At 43.1% G+C, this 20,193-nt stretch overlaps 1 protein-coding gene across 5 annotated transcripts in view; it reads left to right on the top strand.

Annotated features, from left to right (window-relative positions):
- Positions 1-20,193, top strand: part of PRDM16 (PR/SET domain 16) — a 337,046-nt gene that overhangs the window by 284,891 nt on the left and 31,962 nt on the right. For all 5 annotated transcript variants that reach the window (XM_088136702.1, XM_088136703.1, XM_088136701.1 and 2 more), the window contains one exon: positions 13,426-13,560. In XM_088136702.1, coding sequence (XP_087992828.1) covers positions 13,426-13,560 — 135 coding nt within the window. The remainder of the gene's footprint in view (positions 1-13,425; positions 13,561-20,193) is intronic.

Below are 20,193 nucleotides of genomic sequence, written 5' to 3'. Positions count from 1 at the left end.
GTTCTTCCAGAAGAGAAAAGAGGGGGGAAAAAACGTTTTCTGTTCGACTCGCAGTGAAGACCCTACTCCAACAATTCCATCAGTGTCTTGTTTCACAATGTACCATTCAGCAGCACAGATAGTCTTTTATGTGGCGAGATGAGTGCGTGGGACAATGAAGCTCAGAATTGTTTGGGACAATCTTATTTTGTAGTCAGCAGTAAGCAGAAGGGTGGGATATTGCCCCCCCCCCAAAGCCACCCATGCACCACAGCAGTTTTCAGTATTTAATTCTTCTTCCCCTGCCTCGCCCCCTCAGATTTGGAAATTGGGAGAAATACCGGTTGGCACAATCTAATCTCATCATCTCGTCCCTTGTCTTCCCTTCCCTTCTCCTTCCATCCACCCATTTATCTCCATCTCGCAAGCCGGGTACCGATGCAAAATGCAGAGTAACCCTAAGGATCAACATCTCTTTAAAAAAGGTAAAATGGTTCAATTATACAAGGTCTTCGTCCCCCGCTCTTCCAAAGCGGGCTCTTTGTAAGAAGGAGAGGTTGAAGGCTGCTCCCATTTGCAAACAATTCCCTTTGCTCTTCATGGGACCTGTGCTTGGAAGATGGGAATTTGATTAACCCCTGAAACCTGGTCATGCTAAGCCACAAAGCGGCTTGCTTGGTCTGGCCTTAGCCTGTTTTGCAAACCCAGCCAACTGTGATTTTCTCAATAAGCCATGGTTTAGGATGACGAGATTATTCCACTCAACCTGTCCTCATCTGCATCTTCATCGTAGGATAGAGTCATGGAGCTGGGCTCTTTCAGTCAGCAGCAGTTACGATCCATTTCTCTCCCTCCTCCCCCCTCTCTTTCTTTCTTTCTTTTTTCTTTGTCTCTCTTTTCTTTCATTTTTCTTTCTTTCTTCTTTCTTCCTTTCTCTCTGGTTTTTGAGATTAGTTATCTGAAAGAGCGAGCATTGTTTAAAGAAAGTTAGCAAGCGGGGAAAAACGTCAGAAAGGTCTGAATTTAAGACTTGGAAGGCAACCCAGGTTAAGTTACATTACACTTCAAAAATAATTTGGCACTGATCTGTTGAACTTCTCAGTTGCCTTTGTTTCACCATTCCCAACAGTCCCTTGAGGTTGCAAGGCTGGGCCCAATCTCCTTTTCCTTCTTAAATACCTCTCTCAACACACTCAACCCCCCAAAGTCACTCTCTCTTAATCTCATTTAATCTCATTTAATCTAATCCCAGCCCTGGAAACAGGGGTGAATTTGAGCAAATTTGAGCAACCGCCTGGAGATCATCAGCAAACCAGATGAAAGGGCCTTCAGTCTTTCTTCTTTTCTTCGCCGGGCTGCCGCTAAGATGCAGCAGCTTGTAGCGCAAACGGCTGAAAACATCAACCACAACCTTGCAGATGAGAAGCAGAGAGGTCGGCGTTTCGAAACTGCCAGCGGAAAGTGGAGGATAGAAATTACGCCCGCTCGCCATCGCTCCCTTTCTCACAGGGAGGCAAGAGGCAACGCTGAGCCGGAGAAGGAAAGGGAAAAGGAAATTAGAAGAGAAGAAAACATGCACGCACGCACCCAGAAAGAAGCTCTTTCTGTCCCTATCACTTTTAATATTGTACATTTTTTTCCTCTTTCGCTTTTCATTGAGCACCCACCAGATTTTATGAGATGGTTACTCTCTGTGGTTGTGTGCGTGTGCATTTTGACACTTCCCTTTCTGCTGTTGTTTTTTGAGAAGGTGCCAGTTCAAGAAACTAGCAGTGCGGTGGGAGCGATCCGGTGACTTGGGTGTTTCCTTTTATATATATCAGAAGTGTCAAATTCTAGATATAAATAGTGTCAAATTCTAGATGTAAATGGTGTCGAATATATATCATTTTTATTGAAACTTTTAAAAAGAAGTTCAAAACAAATCCAAGCTCATATAAAGTAAGGAGGGGAAAAGAAAAAGGAAGAAAGAAAAGAGAAGGCAAGAAAAGAAAGTTTAAGAAAAATGGAAAAGAAAGACAAAAATGCAAAGAAGAGGCTTCTGATATCTTTGCAGCAGTTACAAGTGCAATTATATTTTAACCTCTCTCTCTAAAGTTACGTCATAACACTCTTCTTCCTATAATTTATCCTGTCTGATCATCAAAGCCATAAATTCATGTTTTTCATTTTTACACCAAACGTCCTTAAGAGGTTTCCAGTCAGCAATAAATGTAGTGTCTTTTCTCTAATCAAAGAAGTGAAATTATCCGTTTCAGCAAGATCTGTCAATTTCACCAATCATTCCTCCATAGTGGGCAGTGTCGAATCTTTCCATCTCTGTGCATATAATAATCTCGCCGCAGTAATCAGATCTTGAAACAATCTTCCAGGGCTTTTTTCTAACTGTTTAGAAAAAAACAGTTTTTTGTCCATTAGTCCTAAAAGGAGAAGTTCTGGCTTCAAATGAATATTAATATTTAAAATCCTCTGTACCAACATATGTATTTGGATCCAACATTTTGCAGCTTTTTTACATGTCCATCAAGCATGATAAAATGCCCCTTCATGTTGTTCCCATTTCCAACCTACATTTGAAATGCCTGGACTTGGGTATTTCTGATCTCTTTCATAGTTGAAGTTGACCAGATGTCCTCCTGATGGGTGCCTTTTCTCAACCTACCACCCAGGTTTACTGTGAACAAACTACCCTTTCAGGAACCAATGTCAGCTTGTTTTCTGTGCCTTTGTCTCTTGGTGGAGCAAGGCTCCCTACTCCCTACAAGCCTTGATTCCACCCTCTGAGAAGTAAAAAGCTTGCTTTGTGTGCATAAATGTCTGGATTCAAGTCCTAGGCTTCTCCAGCAGTGCAAGATTCCAGCCTGAAACCTGTTTCAGCTGCTGCCAGTCTGTGCTAGCAGTATTGGTCAGGTAGGGCAAAGTTTGAGCTTATTAGAAAGCAGCTTCCCACGGGCCTGTGTTCCTTGTCTCTCTGCCATCGGCAATTGAGGGTTCTGAAATTGAAATTTCTGGAAGTTAGCAGTGCCCAGAGAATTGGACTTTTGGAAGGTCTGGTTGCAGTTAACCTGCTGCACTTCACAGAGGAAGGAAGGAAGGAAGGAAGGAAGGAAGGAAGGAAGGAAGGAAGGAAGGAAGGAAGGAAGGAAGGAAGGAAGGAAGGAGAAAAGGGAAAGGGAAAGGGAAAGGGAAAGGGAAAGGGAAACGAAAAGGGAAAGGGAAAGAAAGGGAGGGAGGGAGGGAGGGAAGGAAGGAAGGAAGGAAGGAAGGAAGGAAGGAAAGGAAAGGAAAGGGAAAGGGAAAGGGAAAGGGAAAGGGAAAGGGAAAGGGAAAGGGAAAGGGAAAGGGACAGAAAAGAGGGAGGGGGGAGGGAAGACAGACAGACAGACAGACATTTGTTTGAACATGGTTTCTCAATGCAACAGATGTATAGAAACCATTGTGGGGTTTCACTTCTGAGTGACCCTTTCAACAAGCTGGTGTGGAAGACAGAACCGACCATGCCACCCTCCCAGAACAGAAACCAGAACATCTGATGCCCTTGGTGCCCACTGGGCATTGCAGAAAGACGGTTTTCCAAGAACGTCAGCCATGGGGACCACTTGGTTCTGCAAAGCAGTGAGCAAACTCCCCCTGATTGAGGACCATCCACATTAAACTGACTTATTTGCTTCCCATAACAAAATGCAGATTTTACAGAACACAGACCTTGAGGTTCAAAAGCAAATTTTGCCCCAGAAACTGAGACTAAACCAGGATAGCTTTAGAATAAAGGTGGGAAGAAAGGAATAGAATAAGAGGAAGCCAAGCATATTGGTCTATCTATCTTGGTGTGTGTGCAAAGCGGAGGTGTGCAAAAACATTTTTGAACCAATGCCACTTTGGTGGCATGCCAAGAGCCAAAATGGAGTAGCTGCTTGGATATAATTTGATGCCATTTAAATGTTAAATTAAATTAAATTACATTCATTAAACATCACTCAATTAAATCATCCCCGTATTGAATAATGTTCCCTATTCATGACATTAAAAGCTACAATTCAGAAGCAATTTGGGCTTCCAAACTGTATATTTTTGGCGCAGAGGATTTCGGACCTGTTCTTCTCTGGCAAGAAGAAAAGTTTCAGAAAATAATTACATTATTAGATGAATAAGTAATTGGTGAAGATACCCAATTTGTTTCTACCAGAGGTGCAATCTGCCTTCAGTCATCAGACTGTAGTTTATAAAATTAAGGCAATAATGAGAGTATTATGTAATATTCCATTTTGGCTCGTGAATCATGATGTGGAACAAGTCCAAACTAAAATTCTGGGGAATTTGCCAAGTTTGTCTCATTGATTAGAAGTAAGATGTCCCTCTCTTAGCCCCTTAATCTGGATTTACACACTGACATTTTGGATCTTTTGCCCCTCCTCTACCAAATTATCTGATGCTTTCCATAGGGGATGCCTAGATAAATATTAAGCCAGAAAGCTGATGCTGTCTTTGCAGCTGGCCTCCTGGAGTTGTGGGTGCTCCATCACTGGAGGTTTTCAAGAAAAGATTAGACAGCCACTTGTCCAGGATGGTATGAGGACTCCTGCCTTGGGCAGGAGGTTGGACTAAAAGACCTCTAAGGTCCCTTCCAACCCTATGATTCTATGATTCTTTAAACTAACTGTGACCAGATATGTCTCTACAAAGGCAATACAGGTGGTCCTCATTTAGCAACCGCATTTGGGACTGGTGACTTGGTCGCTAAGCGAAGTGGTTGCTAAATGAAACCGCAACTGTGCTTATGATCTTACTTCATCTTTCCTTTGCATTACAGACCTGCGAAGGTTGTAAAGGCAAGGATTGATCGAAAGTTACTTTTTCATCACCGTCGTAACTGCAAACAGTCACTAAACAAGGCAGTCGCTAAATGAGGACTACCTGTACACCAAATTTAAGACAATTAGATCTTTATTACTTATTTATTACTGATATTTCTGTGCTACTGTATGCCAGGCTGAAGTACTGGAAGCATTCTCGGAAGGAAATATGGCTTGTTCACCATTAAAGAGGGTGATGAAGTTAAGAGGTGATTCTTTAACTGCAGAACAGCTGAAAATATAAAAAGGTGTTTTTTGCAGACCACTTTAATTGAAGGCTACTCTAAAAAAAAAAAAAAGTCCATTGGAATTGAAATTATGGTCCTGAAAGTTGGGACAAGTGGAATATTCTACCTGAATATCATTACAGAGATCTCAGAACGTCTTTTCCAGCCCATTCCTTTCTCCATTTTCTGGGAAATTCTTTTATATCGGCTGTCAGGGTCAAATCAAAAAAAGAAGAAATGACTGCGCTAAAAGCTAAACTGGTCTCTCTTGCGATTAAAATAACAGCCCAACTGTTAGCAGCCAAATTTGTGCCCTGTTGCTTGAATATTTGGAAGACGGTCCCGTCTACCCTGTTTTAATCCAATTTCGTTGGACCTGTTCAACCTTCGCAATGGGGTCGGAAAATTAGGTTCTTGGCTAATCACTAAAGTTTTAAAGTTGAATTGCCTTAAACTGGATTTGAGGAGCGGCGGGAGTCCGATTGTGAAAACGTTGAACTATATGTTTTTGTAATAATGTTTTATCTGCTTTGTTAGGGTTTTTTGGAGTGGGCAGTCACTGTAATAAAGGAAAGGCAAAAATTATGATACTATAGCTGAAGGGAGAGAAGAGTGTTTATAGAAACCACCTCGCTGAAAATATTAAACCGTCCAAATAAAAAGCAAAAAGTTGAGCTGGGGTATGCTCCCCCCCCCTTATTTTTCCCTTTAAAACCTTAGATATTTTGTCAAAAGCTGTCTATATTCAGTATTTTTCTGTATATTGTCTACATTGTCTAATACAACAAACATATATTTTACGTTTGGATAAGATATTATATGAGTCGCCCACATGTAAAGTAAACCCAAACCTATTTAATTTCAAGTTTATACATTTAGGATTTTAGGCATGCGTATTTTATCTTTAAAGATATCACATGAATCACAGATGAAAACGTCCGTTTCTGTGTTGCCCTGCTGGGATTGCAAGAGGTGAAAACATTTTAATCTAAAAATGATTGGCTCCCCCCCGCCCAACAAAAGCCAAGTTTCAAATTGTCTTATTAAGGAGGACAGCTGCAGAAATATTCCACAACAATAAAAACCAAGATTGCCATGGAGTTTCCTAAATATCTTGTTTGTTTGTTTAGCCAAGGGTGGTAAAAAAATAAAAATAAGGAAGAGGATCTGCGCAAAGAAGATCAAGTGAAAGGCAGAACTCATAAACTAGAAATAGATTATTGGACGGCGAACCCTCTTAATAAAATTCTTGCCTATCCTAAATGTGATGTGTGTGTCATGTACACACACACACACACACACACACACACACACTTTTCCAATTAGAGGAAAAGTCTTGAGTTAACTCACTCAAATCTGCAAGCATTTCATATATTGCAAGTGTATGTAACTTTAAAAAAATAAGTACTAGGATTTCGTTCCAAATCGGTATATACTACGATTGCAGGATTATTTTGTGAATATGCACTTTTCCAATAATTAACTACTGGCATCACAAGAAAACAGCAAATGCCTTAGCGCATTTTCTACTAAGGGAACATATTAACCTCTAAAGAATGCCTTAGTGCATTTTCTACTAAGGGAGCATATTAAGCTCTAAAGAAAGTTTCTAGTCCTTATGACCGAGAAGGTATGCACAGAAACAAGCAGGCTGTTACCTACTGACACCTCGTCAACCAACGAATACATTTTTAGTGGCCATTGTTGAACTGGCACCTCTCAGAGCTGTTTCTCTTGACCAAATATTTTTTAAAAACCCAACATTTGATAAAAGCTAATAACCAAATGTACATAACTGCATAACGTAGCTCTGAATCGTAGAATTAATCTTTTCTGTTCACCAAAGTGGAGTGACTTGGAACAATAATAAGAATTATTATCATCATCATTATAGCAGGTGAACTTTTCCAACAGCCATTCATTGGACCTGCCCGCAGGACTGCAAAGTACTGAAGAATGGGCCGTTTGATGGGAAAGGAAACATTTTGCATTTTTAAACAAAAATTAAAATCAAGGAGGGATGTGCCTGACATCCTGCAATTTCTGTGCTCCGTTGGAGGAAAGAGAATTTGCTTTGGAAAACTCTTCCAAAGGAGAAAAGAATTCCAGGGGGTGCCATGCTTGGAACTTAAGGGAGGATAGCAGAAAATCTTACAGAAAGCACAGATTTGAGTGCGGAGCTGAGCTCGACAGACCAATTTTCTGTCTCCATAATCCCACCATGTTCTGTGAAGCTCCCGGCCAAGGTTTGGGGCTCAGCGACTGCAGGCGTGGCCTGCAGAAGGACCTAACCTAACAGTTCTAGGAATGGCCAAGATTTTTTCAGATCTTAGTGAAGTAGAATCCTAAAACTCAGTGGGGTCATTCGGAGCCGTGTTTCTCAATCTCAGCAACTTGAAGAAGTGAGGACTTCAATGGCCAGAATTCCCCAGCCAGCATGCTGCCTGGGGAATTCTGGGAGTTGAAGTCCACACCTCTTAAAATTATTGAGGTTGAGAAACACTGATTTAGACCATAGACCATACATACACATACACGTAATGCAGGCATCTAAATTAACATTCCCTCCCCCCCCAAAGGCTGTCTAGATTTCATTTGAATGCACCCAGCAAAAGGATATATCTCTCTCTGGGTCACTGGTTCCACTGTCCAATTACTGTACTCTGAGTGCTGGGAAGACTTTTGCTAACTTAAGGTCAGGATCTGCCTTCCTGTAGCTTAAATTATTTTGCATTCTGCAGTCTGGAGCAATGGACACCCCTGTCATTCTTCTCTCTGACATCCTGTTGGGATTGAGGATTGCTACCATATTCTTGGTCCCCCTTTTCTCAGGGCTAAACATCCCCAACTCCTTCAAAGTCTCTTCATAGCACTTTGTTGACCTACTCAGAGCCTGGTCCAATTGCTGTGAATCCTTCAGAGGGTAGAGTGTGAAACCCAGGACCTGTCCAAGAGAAGTCTGACCCATGCAAAATATAAGTGGAATGATTGCTACTTTGGAAATATTAGATCTGTTGTTTCAGCCCAAAATTGCCTTTGCCTTTTTTGCAGGAGCATCACACTGCTAGCTCGCATTCAGTTTGTAATCAACTTCTATTCCAAGCTCTTTCTCACAAGCCAAGTAACCGGCACCCTATATTTGTGCATTTGCTTTTTGTTTCCTAAGAAGCTTTGCTCCTGTCTTTGTTTAATGTTGTTAATATAGTTATATTATTTTCAGTATGCCGTGGGGCACTTTGAACAAAGTTATATTATGTCTACTGTATCCCCACACTCTATTAAGGAAGTTTCCTGAGCAAAAAATGAGAGAAAGTTAGTCTAACCGTTTTTGTTCTTGACAAACCCTTTCAAGATGCTTACAGATTTATGTTCAGCTCTAGAATTTTTCCCAGTATTCATGTTAGACTGGTCTGTAGTTTGCTAGCTTTCCTCCATTTTTTTGATGATAGGGATGACATTTTCTCTTCTGAAGCCCTCTAGTTCTCCAGGATAATACTCAACAGCTTGGCCCAACCATCGTCTAGTTCTTCCCTGCATCTCAGATGCCATTAATCAGGCCCTACAAATTTAAACCCCTTTGAAATAAAGAGGTATTCCATCTCTCTATCACTCTTCAAGCTTCAACCCTGCCCCTTCCTCAGTTTCCTGGGGCAATCCATGCCCTCTTGGTGGGGAAGACCAGACTGGTGGAAACTGGTGCAGCTGATGCTGGCGACATGGATCCATAGTTTGGCTGAGATCTTTCCTTCATCTTTGGTCCTAATTGGCCTCAGGTATTGGACACTGGCCAGGGGATAATTTTTCTAAAAAACGTGAAAAGAAAAACCTGAAGGCCTTGTTAGGCTGGGGAAAGTAAATTTGCATGGCAGGCTGGCTTCAATTGACTGTCAGGTAGCCCTGTTTCCATCGGAGGAGCTCTCCACTCACTTATTTAACACAAAGTCCCCTTTGTCAAGCCACAATGTTCTTTAGAAGGTCTTTTGCCACACGGAATTCAAGTATACAGAAGGATGTCAGGACTGCATTCTAATAAATAAATCAAAAACACTTAAGCCCTCAAGGAAAAGATTCTTCATTAGACACCCTCCATCTCCTTTCTTTTTTCGCCCCATGCCAAGCAGAGTTTTTATTGGATCCGATCCAGCAACCCCATGGCAGGCTAATGGGTGTCTCCCCAGCGCCCCCCCCCTTTTTCACTCCACTGCTCTCCCCTCCCACTTGGGATGGACAAAAGATCTTTTCTTGGCTTTCGAGGGCTGACAAGTTTATCCAAATATTCTCGGCTTACTAGTCGCCCCTTTCTGAATTGATCAGCGCGATAAAAGGACACTTTGTGTCTTTAAAAACCACACGGTGGAGCCGAGGAGGAATCGGGAAGCGCGTTTGCAGCCGCGGGAGGATGTCAGAGGAGCAAATAGGAGGTGGACCGAACAGGCGAGAAATCTCCACCACGTTGCCCGTCGTCTGGGATAGCCAACGAAGAAGTCCTTCGTTTGCTCTGTTCCCAACAATGCCCTTTTTCACTCTTCAGAAGGCCTAGTGATTCTCAACTGGATGTTTCAGTCTTATTTGGAGAAGGGAACTTGGATGCCAACCGCCTGCTGTCTTGGTCGAGTGTGTGAACCAGACCCTTATTTTACGACCTAACGCAGTTGGTTTGCTTTAGCTTAGCAAAGATAACCATGTTCGAGCCGCAATACTCTGCACGACCACCAGCTGGCAGGAAAGAGCTCAACATTTTCTGCACGTCTTTGCGGCCACCTAGTGGTCATTCATAAAATTCAATAAATTTGGTTAACCGTCCAAATTTGTAGCCTTAGCATGTTACATGATCAGTTAACTTTGGTGTAGATAGAGAAGAGCTGAGCGGAACCAGCACAATGGGGTAAGATTATGGGTGGGGCTCAGATGGATGCGCCAAGTGGGTAAGTAAATTTTATTGCGGTTTCTGACCAGCATGGAGGATGCGCCAGTGTGGAAGATGCGTGGAGGATACATGTCACACACATACTGTACATTGTGCTCCCACATTGCGCTAAGGCAGTGTTTCTCAACCTTATTAAGACGTGTGGACTTCAACTCCCAGACACCAAGTGGGTAAGTAAATTACTGCTGGCTGGGGAATTCTGGGAGTTGAAGTCCACACATCTTAAAGTCCCTGAGGTTGAGAGACGCTGTGCTAAGGTATGATTAATTTTTGGGGGGTGTGTGCTTCATACTAAGATATAAACAGGGGTTATCAAACCCCAGTAGCCAGTTCATATAGTGTAAATCCTACTTTTGATAAACTAAGCCCAAACACACTGTGTAAAAACTTAGACCAAAGAGATCTTTTCTTTTTTTTTTTTCAAATCGAATTACTTTGCTTTTTAAGCAACAAACCTGTCTCACAACCATAAACTGAAATGCCTGCAGGAAAAAAAAACCATATATTGCTCTGCATCTGCCTGATTAACCAGTTGTTGGGTAACTAGAGGCCTTCAGAAGGTCAAGAAACACCAGTTTGGGGGAACAGGGTGGGAGCCCACCAGCCACTGGTGCGTTTGCATTGGCCTGAGTGAGTGATTAAGCCTCATAAAATATATGAATGATGTATCCTTGGAAAGCTATAAAATTTTATGGAGTAAAAAATCCATATGGAAGGCCCTGGGTCTGTTCCCTAGCCAGTCGCGGAGAATGAGAATTAAACCCGCGGCCAGGATCTGCTTTTGATAACAGCCCCCATCTGGTCCACAGAAGCCAACATAATTGTTTAAGCAGCAACGCCAACGAGAAACATCGCTCTGTGGCCGTTTACTGTCTTTTTTTGGGGGGGGGGGGCTCCGTTTCCATTTTGCCTCCACAGCTGGCGAGATTTGCAGGGTATAAATTTAGAGGGATAAGAAAGCTTGGAAGGCAGAAGTGGAATTGGGGGGGACCCACTGCTCAATAGAAAGCGGGATATTGTAAAAGCTTGCTTGGAAAATCAGTCCATGCGTTTCCGTTGCTGGGTTGCTTTCTTGTGCTTGGCTGACAGGTTTAGGGTGGTCCCTCACCCCACAAGGGCCCCACAAAGAGGCCCCTCATGTTGAAGGGCTCATTCATCTCCTATTAGGTACCAACCGCAGAAGACATCCAGAATGGCTATTTTATTCCTGGAAGATGTGAACGATGAAGCCAGTTCCTGTAGGGGGAAGAGGGAATGGCCTTGAAGGACAGGAGGAAGAGCAGCTACCGAGGCAATGGCCAGATAAAAGGAGTGCACAGGATCTACCCCCAGTCATACAGACACCTCTCCTCCACATTCTAGCTAACTTACCTAAATTCCTGCCCTTATATAGCTAAAAGCATCTGGTTTTCACACATGAAAGATACCATTCAAATGGAGAAACCTCAAATTTGGTAGAAGCTTGGTTCCCAGACGTTGTGGGGTTAGGTGACACTTGGTTGAGGTCCCTTTCTTGATAGAATGTACCAAATGTTGCACGTTTGTGTTTTGTTCTGCTTTTAGAAGGACAGAATAGCTCAAAATGTTTAATTTAAGAAGAGAGAGAAAACAGAATGCTAGAGAAAGAGAACTGAATTCATCCATCAAGGGGGGAGTTTAGCTCTTTCGAATCTGGGTTTGAATCTTCAGCTACATTTGGGTCACTAGATGTAGGTGCTACACACACACACACACACACACACTTTCTTTTTTATCCCCTAAAGAGCTTTTTCCCTTGTCCCACTGAAATGGCAGATTTCGGTCCTCTCCAAACTGCAGATAGCTGCACATATTGAATTTGACTGGTGGAGATGGGTGAGAAGAACTTTGTGGATTTGTTTCTGGATCAAAGCTCCTTCAAATCTGCACATTCCCTAAGCAGAGCTGAAGGAACTGTGGATGTTAACAATCGAGGCATGAAGGAGATGCTTTGAGTGAACCTTGGGTATTTGACCAAGAAGATGGAGCTAAATTAAGTGGTCACCTCTCCTATTTCCCTTCTTTGTCTTCAAGAGTTTTGTGACAAATCCAACATCTGGAGATCCTAGATAAAGGATGAAAGGTTCAGGAGGGGCAAAAAGGAAGTTGGAGACACGTTTCAGGCAGGGCAAGGAGATGTTTAGAAAGAGGGCCCACTGGAATAAAACCAGCGTTGGAATGGTTCATCCTGGTTACTGAGTCCAACCCTCAGCTCAGTGGAAGAATTCAAATTTAAGCATGCCTGATTTAGCTTCTGCTTGAAGGCATCCGTGGAAGGATTTTATCCAAAAACCTTCATAAGGATTGTATGCAAAATTATATTTCATAAGGCTTTTAGACACAATCCTGAAGCAAAATCATACAGTTCCACAACCTGCCTTTACAACTGAGCGGCTCGGGCAGAGGATCTGGCTTGGAAAGAGCCTGTGCAAAAAGGATCTGGGTGTCCGAGTAGATCCCACGATGCAGACCATGAGAAGTGAATGTCCCCCCTTTCTCTGCCTTGCTTGGACCCCACAAAGAGTCCTGGGTCCACTTCTGGGCGACAGTGTTCCAAAAAAGGGCAGGGACACATTGGAGTGAATTCAGAGGAGGGCTACCAAGCTGGTGAGGGATGTGGAAACCAAGCCGTAGGAAGGCCAGTTAAAAGATCAGGATCTATTTAGCCTGAAAAGAAGAACAGGTGTCATAGCAAGAGAACCCCCTTCTACATTAGGCTTCAGAGCGAGCAGGAAGTCAGCTGGTGTTGGATCTGGGGGTGCCTGGACAGCAAAGTCAGTTCTGGTGCTTTTGCCCCGGTTTGCAGTTTGCTGAACCTTCAAGATCAGTTTAAAAGGGTGCCGCCTCCTAGGTTGACATCCGTCCCTCCGACCGAACTCCGAACCAAACAGGTAACCTTGCCAATCAGCTCCCCGTCGCTTCCTGCATTGTATTCCCCGATTTTTATTCAGTCGCCCTTCCTGTAATCAAGTGCCTGGAAAGTTACCCGTGCATTTGAGCATATCCGCCTGCCTCTGCAGAAGGGTGGGGAGGGCGGGGGGGGGGCGAGAATGGCTTTCAGTGCTTTCATGATACTTGTTACCTTTCCTGTGTGAAGAAATGAAAGGTTCCTTATCTCTTGTTTTGAGAAAAGTTGAACGGGGGACAGCCCATGCGAGAACTATTCAAAAGGTTGGTGGTGTCACTTGATTTCTCACAGCCCACGCTTGCACCTTGATGGGTTTGTGAGATTCTCTCTTGCGAGAATCCAAGAAGGACTTCAGATCTGAAGTCCTCCTAGATTTTTACCAAGCTTTCTGCAAAGCTTGCGACAGCCTTGCAGTTCTCCTGCCTGGAATTACTCGATTTCTCTCTCTTGGCCTCCTCTCGACGAACAATTCCTGATTAGTTTTGTGCCCAACCTTCTCATCCTCTCTTGCAGATTGGCGAGGAGCTGGATCTCAACAAATTTTGCATGGATGCGAACCCAACATCAAACGGGAACTGGTTGAAATATATCCGGGTGGCTCGCTCGAGCGAAGAACAAAACTTAGTGGTGTGTCCCATTAATGAACAGGTATGAACCTCTGTGCATATACACCCCTGGGCCCAAATATACATACTGGGTTCACGCATTGAGCTACGTTCTGGTTTGTTTAACCAGGGTTTACTGGAGGAGCTATAACTGGCCGAGGTCGCATGGCATGCTTAAATGCAAACCATGCTTTATGAACTGGTGTAGAAAACTAGTTTATAACTCTACTTACTCTAAAGGAAGACCTCTGTTTTGAAATAATGTACATATGTTTAAACTCAAGAGGAAAAAGATATATAACGTGTACCTCTTAAGGTTATAAAAAGGACAATTCATTTCAAAAATTATTTGAAAGAACAAAATGGCCATCAAAATAACAATATTTCTCGGAGCACACGGCAATCAGTCTGTTCCATAATCCCACATTCAGTCAGATCAGTATATTATATGATAATAATATTGGGCTCTTAAGAATACATGCATAGCAGTACTATAATTATAATATATAATAATACAACAGTAGCAATAATGGTAATATGGATTAGTCTAACTCTTGAATGTGGTCAGTTGGCTTTGGCTAAGAATTATCACTGAACCCAACCAACTGAACCAGCTTTTTCAAAAATCCATCATTCAGTGTTGTTTAAGGTGAGATCGGAAAGGTGATGAGTCTTAGAGCCGATCCACTGGCTCTTAAAAATGCCTCCCATAATGTAGAATATCGGGGACAAAATACTCTTGCATTTACCGTGAAGATGGCATTGGGCTTTAATTCCTGATGCAGCAAAAATTCCTGAATCTTACTCAATTTTGATTGAGGCTGGTCCCCTCGGGTGACAATCAGCTCATAAGATTATGCTTCTCAGAACAACTGCAGAACATAATTGGCTTAGATATTGCTAAATGTTATTTTCCTCAGAGATGAGCCCCGCTAATAACTTTTTTTTCTTGTGAGAAACAAAAAGGGGGGATTAGATGCGTTGCTAAGCACGCTGGATATAGATCTCGTAAAAATGACCAGGACAGGTTACCCACGGTTGAACTATTTATAACGTTTTGATTCGTTTGCTCTTTCGCAAATATAAAAAGGCTGCAGAGAGGAAACTCAGATAGCAACAACACTCTGCTTGCAATGCACTGCTAAAGACGTCTGGCCAAAAATAAGCCGCCTTATTTTCAAACAAGAAAAGTAAAATAAGAAATCTTCTGCCTGATATGCAGAACGGCATCTTGACTATGAATTGGCCAGATAGGTTGGGATTCACATAGCCTACACCCCAACAGCTTGATTCACCCAACAGGTTAGGATTGGTTGGTTAGGATTGCTGGAAAAATCAAAAGTGGTGATTCCCAGCTTAGTGGAAACCCAGTCTGTAAAATGCAAAATAGCGTTCTTTGCAGCCATGTATGTCATTTGCCTCAATTTAAGTCATCTCCATAATGACTTCATGCTGCGAACGATGTAAGGATCGTGTAAGTCTACTATAACACGAATTTTAGTATTTTGTCTCAACTGCTTCAGATGCAATGAACCGGTCTCTTATTTTGAGATGGAAATGCTGTCTGTTGTATTCCAAGCCCACTAAATGGGCTCTATTAAACCAAGGTCTAACTGGGTTTATAATCTTCGCCAAAGAGTAAAATTTCACAATAGAAGACACATCAGGCAGATTTTTACCTCCTCCCATGTTGACTGGGACTATAGTACAGTACTTACTAATGTTGTTATTTGTTACTAGAAAGTGCATGATTATTTTATGGCTTTTCCTCAATATGAAAAGTTTTTTAAGGACATCTCTGTGTTTTTATTGCCAAATTGAGATCTTTCTCCCCTTTCTGGGTTTTCTGTTTATTCCTTTTCTCAGCCAGGGTTTGCTCAAATCTCGAAAGGGCCCATTTTTTAAAAAATGCAGCCTCAACGTTGAAACTATTATCTATTATTATTATTATTATTATTATTATTATTATTATTATTATTATTATATGTCTAGCAAGCTGGCCCAGTGAAGGCAGTCAGTTAATCAACAGCTTGAAAACACAATCTTTAAAAAAGATCATCTCGGCCTGGGGACCCAGAATTTGGCAGGAAACGACAATGCGGAGGGGGTAGCTGGTGCCTCTCCAAATCTCAGATGCTTCTACATTAGTGCACAGACTATGGGAAATAAGTGGGGAGAACCAGAGAGCCTAACACAGAGAGACAAATATGCAAGGGGAACAAATAAGATTTAGGAGCAGCTCCATTTAGCAGCTAGACTGTGAGGTCTGATGGAACTAGGTTTAGTAGTGTAAGTATGATGGTACACCATACATCTGTTCAACCAAAGATATGGAAGTTGTGATTATCCAGATGCTAGTGAACTACAACTCTCTCTTCTCCCCCTAGCTGTAGCGTGCAAGTGAGAATAGGAATGGGACAATTACTCTGCCACAGGATCTCATAGAATTACAGAATCGTGCAACTGGAGTGACCTTGGAGGTCTTCTAGCCAACCCCTAACCCAGGGCCCGAATCCCCAGGCCATCCCAGACAAATGGTTGTCCAAGCTTTGCTTGAAAATCTCCAGGGATGGAGCCTCCACAACTCCAGGAGGTAGCTGTTGCCTGCTCAATAGCTCTCCCGGTCAAGAAGTTCTTCCTTATTCCAAGTTTGCATCTCTCTGTGTAAAGCTTCCACCCACTGGTTCTTGTTCTACCCTTGTGTGCCATGGAGAATAAATTGACAATTTCTTCCCTTTGATGGCACTTCAAGGATTTGCTATCAGGTGTCTTCTCTTCTTTAGGCTAAAAATATCCAGCTTTTCGTAGGATTTAGCCTCCAAGACCCTCACCATCTTTGTCATGCTTCCATGTACTCTTTCCACTTTCTCGGCATCCTTCTTGTACTGTGATGACCAAAACTGAGCCCTTCTCCTTTCCTCCTTTGATAGGATTATCCGGTCTATAAAACTGCCATTCTAAAGGCTTACTAAGAAGTAAACCCTACTGAAAACAGTAGGACTTACTTCAGTGGCCCTATCGCCACTGCTCAAAAGGCCAGTGCTATCTTGGAGTGCATTAACAGGAGCATCAAGTCCAGATTGCGGGAAGAAATTCTCCCCTTGTTCTGCTCTAGTTGGGCCCCATCTGGAGTCCTGGGTGCATTTTTGGGCACCACAGTTCACAAGAGACAGGAACACAATGGAGTGAGTTCAGAAGAGGGCTACCAAGATGGGGAATGGTCTGGAAACCAAGCCCTCTGAGGAGCAATTAAAAGATCTGAATTTTTGTGGCCTACAGAAAAGTTGACTGAGGGGAGAGTCTTCAAATATCTGAATGGTTGTAATACAGAAGAAAGAGTGGCCTTGTTCTCTGTTCCTCCAGAGGACAGGAACAAAATGAATGGGTTAAACCTAGAAGGAAGCAGGTTCTGGCTAGTTGTCAGGAGGAACGTCTGGACTATACAAGCTGTGGGTCAATGGAACAGATTGCCACATGAAGTGGTGGGTTCTCCATCGCTGGAGGTCCTCAAAGAGAAGCTGCAGAGTCACCTGCCCAAATTGCTTTAGCAGATTCCATCCACAGGAGGATTTTCCCCTAGATGATGTCTGAGATCCTTCTGAACTCTAAGATATTCTTCCATTAACTGTCTTTAAATTAGCTGCTTCGGAGGGCTGTGCTGTAGATTTCTGACAGTCAGGGATAACTCTTTTTTATTTTAAATTGATGGGTGGCAATTTTACTCTGTGCTTCTTCCGATTCTCAGCTTTATGAAACAAAAACTTGCCAGCTTGCTTTAATTTTTTTCAAAAGTTCCAGTGAAAAGAACCGCTGGGTGAGATTCTCCTACGTAAGGTTGCTGACGTGAGCACAATTACAAGAAATCGTGAAAGCCTTCACAGAACCAAACCCAACCCCTTCTTCCACAACGGAAGAAAACTTTGGGGAAATTGGAGAGCAGGTTTGGGATATGGGCGATGTGAAACTCAAAATCATACCCTTCTCTCCTTTTCTGGCAGTATTCATTATGTAGATCAGATACACTAAGGGCAATCTCATTTTCTAACCAAACCTTCTCAGCCTGATGTTGGTTAGACGTTTTAGCTGACCATTCAACGTCCCCACCAGCCACATGAGGGGGAAAAGTTAAGAAACATCATGTCAACCAATTTCAGACTGGTGAGCATTGCACTCTTGCTCACCTCTCCTGAACAAATCTCAAAAATGAAGAATCTCCAATGGAAATTCATCATCACGGCGAGCTGGCTGTCCAACTCCTTTGAAAACCTTCCAGTTACGAGAGCTAACTTTTAAATAGGTGGTCCCTTCCCACCTTCGACAAACAGCTCTGCTGCATTCAAACAGGGCCAAGAATGAAAAGATTGAACCCCCAAATTAGTAGGAATCCCTAAGGATTTAAAAACCGGAATCCTATCTTCTCTCTTTTCTTGCTTCGGTGCTAACAAACAGTCCCAATTCCTAATAGCTGCTCTAAGTGCAAGAAAACCCCAACCTGTATCTTTATTTTCTGAAGTTTTTGCAATGGCTTGTCCAAAACTGGAAGAGTTTGCATGTTTCCTTGCTGCTGCAATGAAATTATATGAATTTGGGAAAACAACGGGGATTTGAAGTTCCTTGCAGACTCACCCATGCCATGTGCTTTCATAGTGAAGAACCTTGTTTGTAATTATTTCTCCTTTCCCAAAATTGGCCTCCTATCATGAACTTACAAGCAATTACTTGGGAATAAATCTGACTGAATTTAAGGGAATTAGTGCGTATGCCTTAAAAGTAGTTTTAAAATCTGTTTTGGGGTGGGAAGGGTCTTCTGCATCTTTGCCAACTCTTTCCATTCGCTTTAAAGATTCCTCCAGTGGAGGTGAGAATTTGAGGGCATCTTGGGGTGTCCTGCACTAAGTCCGTGGCAAGGGCTGGGTGTGAACGGTCTCCCTTTCGTTGCACCATCTTCTTTCCACCATCTGTACACCCCCCACACTTTCCACATCCCAGGCCATTCCAAGAGAAGACCCCAGGAGGAAAAGCTGGAGGATTTTCAATGCTGTGGCCACGGTTGCCACTAAAGCTATATAAATGATGGATAGATCAGAGAGAGAGAGAGAGGATGGATGGATGGATGGATGGATGGATGGATGGATGGATGGATGGATGGACAGATGGACGGATGGACGGATGGACGGACAGGCAAGCAGACAGACATCCTGTTTTTTCAGAAATGGTTGGAGAATTTCTCCTTACCCTGGAGAACTGTGAAGAAACCACCCCCACCAAACGCCTGCAAATTTGTGCCCATTTCAGAAGGCCATTTCAGCCTAGTTATAAGTGGGCAAACCAAGCTGATTATCAACCCCTTTACTAGGCCAAAAAATACGCTTAGAAATCTGTTGGAGTCCTCCTCCTCCTCCGTGTTTCTCCCGGATTTGCTTCCATCCTAGACGTTGTAAAGAAGGAAAAATCAGGATGCAGCTGACGGGCATTCAGTTATATTTCTGGAATTGGCCTTCTCCCCGCCCACCCCCTTGAAAATACAAATAAAGATTTTGGTTAGGCAGGAAGGAACAGAGGGGCTGCTGGCTTAAATAAGTGAAATTCCCTTTTCCTTTGAATGGCAAGGGGGGTGCGGTCTGCCTGACGTTCATGAGACCGGAGGCTGCCTTAACGAGAGCCATGAGTGTATCGGGGACATTTCGGTGATGGATAGGCTTGACGCGAACGCAGGCTTTTGCAAGAAAGAGAAACTAAACCAAGATGCTGTGGTAGAGTTGCAAATGCTCCCCACCCCGCCACCAGGACTTGGAGACCTGGTCTTTCTAACTGCAGAGAATTTGGGGGATTTTGTAGTCAGTTGCAAATAATTTCCTAGATGTGGCCTAGGAAAAACAGGTTAGCACAGCGTTCCTCAACCTTGGCGACTCTAAGATGTGTGGATTTCAACTCCCAGAAATCTGGCTGGCTGGGGAATTCTGGGAGTTGAAATCCACACATCTTAGAGTCGCCAAGGTTGAGAAACGCTGGGTTAGCATTTCCCTTGTTTTATCCATCTTCTCCTGTTCTTATTCCTCCTCTTCCTCTCATTCTTCCCTTCTTTCCCCATTTTTGCCACCTTGTTATCCCCAAGAAGGGTTACCAGATATCCAAACCAGCAAAGGAGGACACGGACAATTGGAAAGGAGGACAAAACGGGGGGGAAAGGAGGACATGCTCACAGATTAAATTTCTTGGCATCTGCGACAAAAGTTTCAGCAAAAAAATGTCCTTAGGCCTCCACGCATATGAAATTACTTTTTCCAGCATCAGGAAGACGGTTTTTTCCGTCGCCATCTTCTCCCATCAAATCTTTATTTTCAAGAACACGTGCCAGCAATCATATCGAATGGCCTGCCGGATGGAGGACATGGGGATAAAAAGGGGGACGTGTCCTCCTTTCGCCAGACGTCTGGTCACCCACCCCCGAGAGATCTGCCTTCGTTCATCTTTCTTCCCTAGAAACTGCCATTAAACCAGGATCACAACTAGAGGATTTCCAGTGCTAGGCCACCCAGATCAACCAGAATGACTTCCAAGTAAACCCTTTCTTCCATTTCACTGTCGAAACGTACAGAAGTTTTTTTAGACGCGGCTTGCGCCGCCGAGCAGAATCCCCAAATCGTACTTTATGTACCGAATGTTGGGCTGTGGG

Source organism: Python bivittatus, unplaced genomic scaffold, assembly GCF_059951505.1.
Source record: "Python bivittatus isolate LINGU-HERP-01145 unplaced genomic scaffold, Pbiv_v1 ctg000090_np1212, whole genome shotgun sequence".
In the NCBI taxonomy this organism is placed as follows: domain Eukaryota; kingdom Metazoa; phylum Chordata; class Lepidosauria; order Squamata; family Pythonidae; genus Python; species Python bivittatus.
The sequence above is the reverse complement of the archived record's forward strand: the minus strand, read 5'-3'. Positions and strand labels throughout refer to the sequence as shown.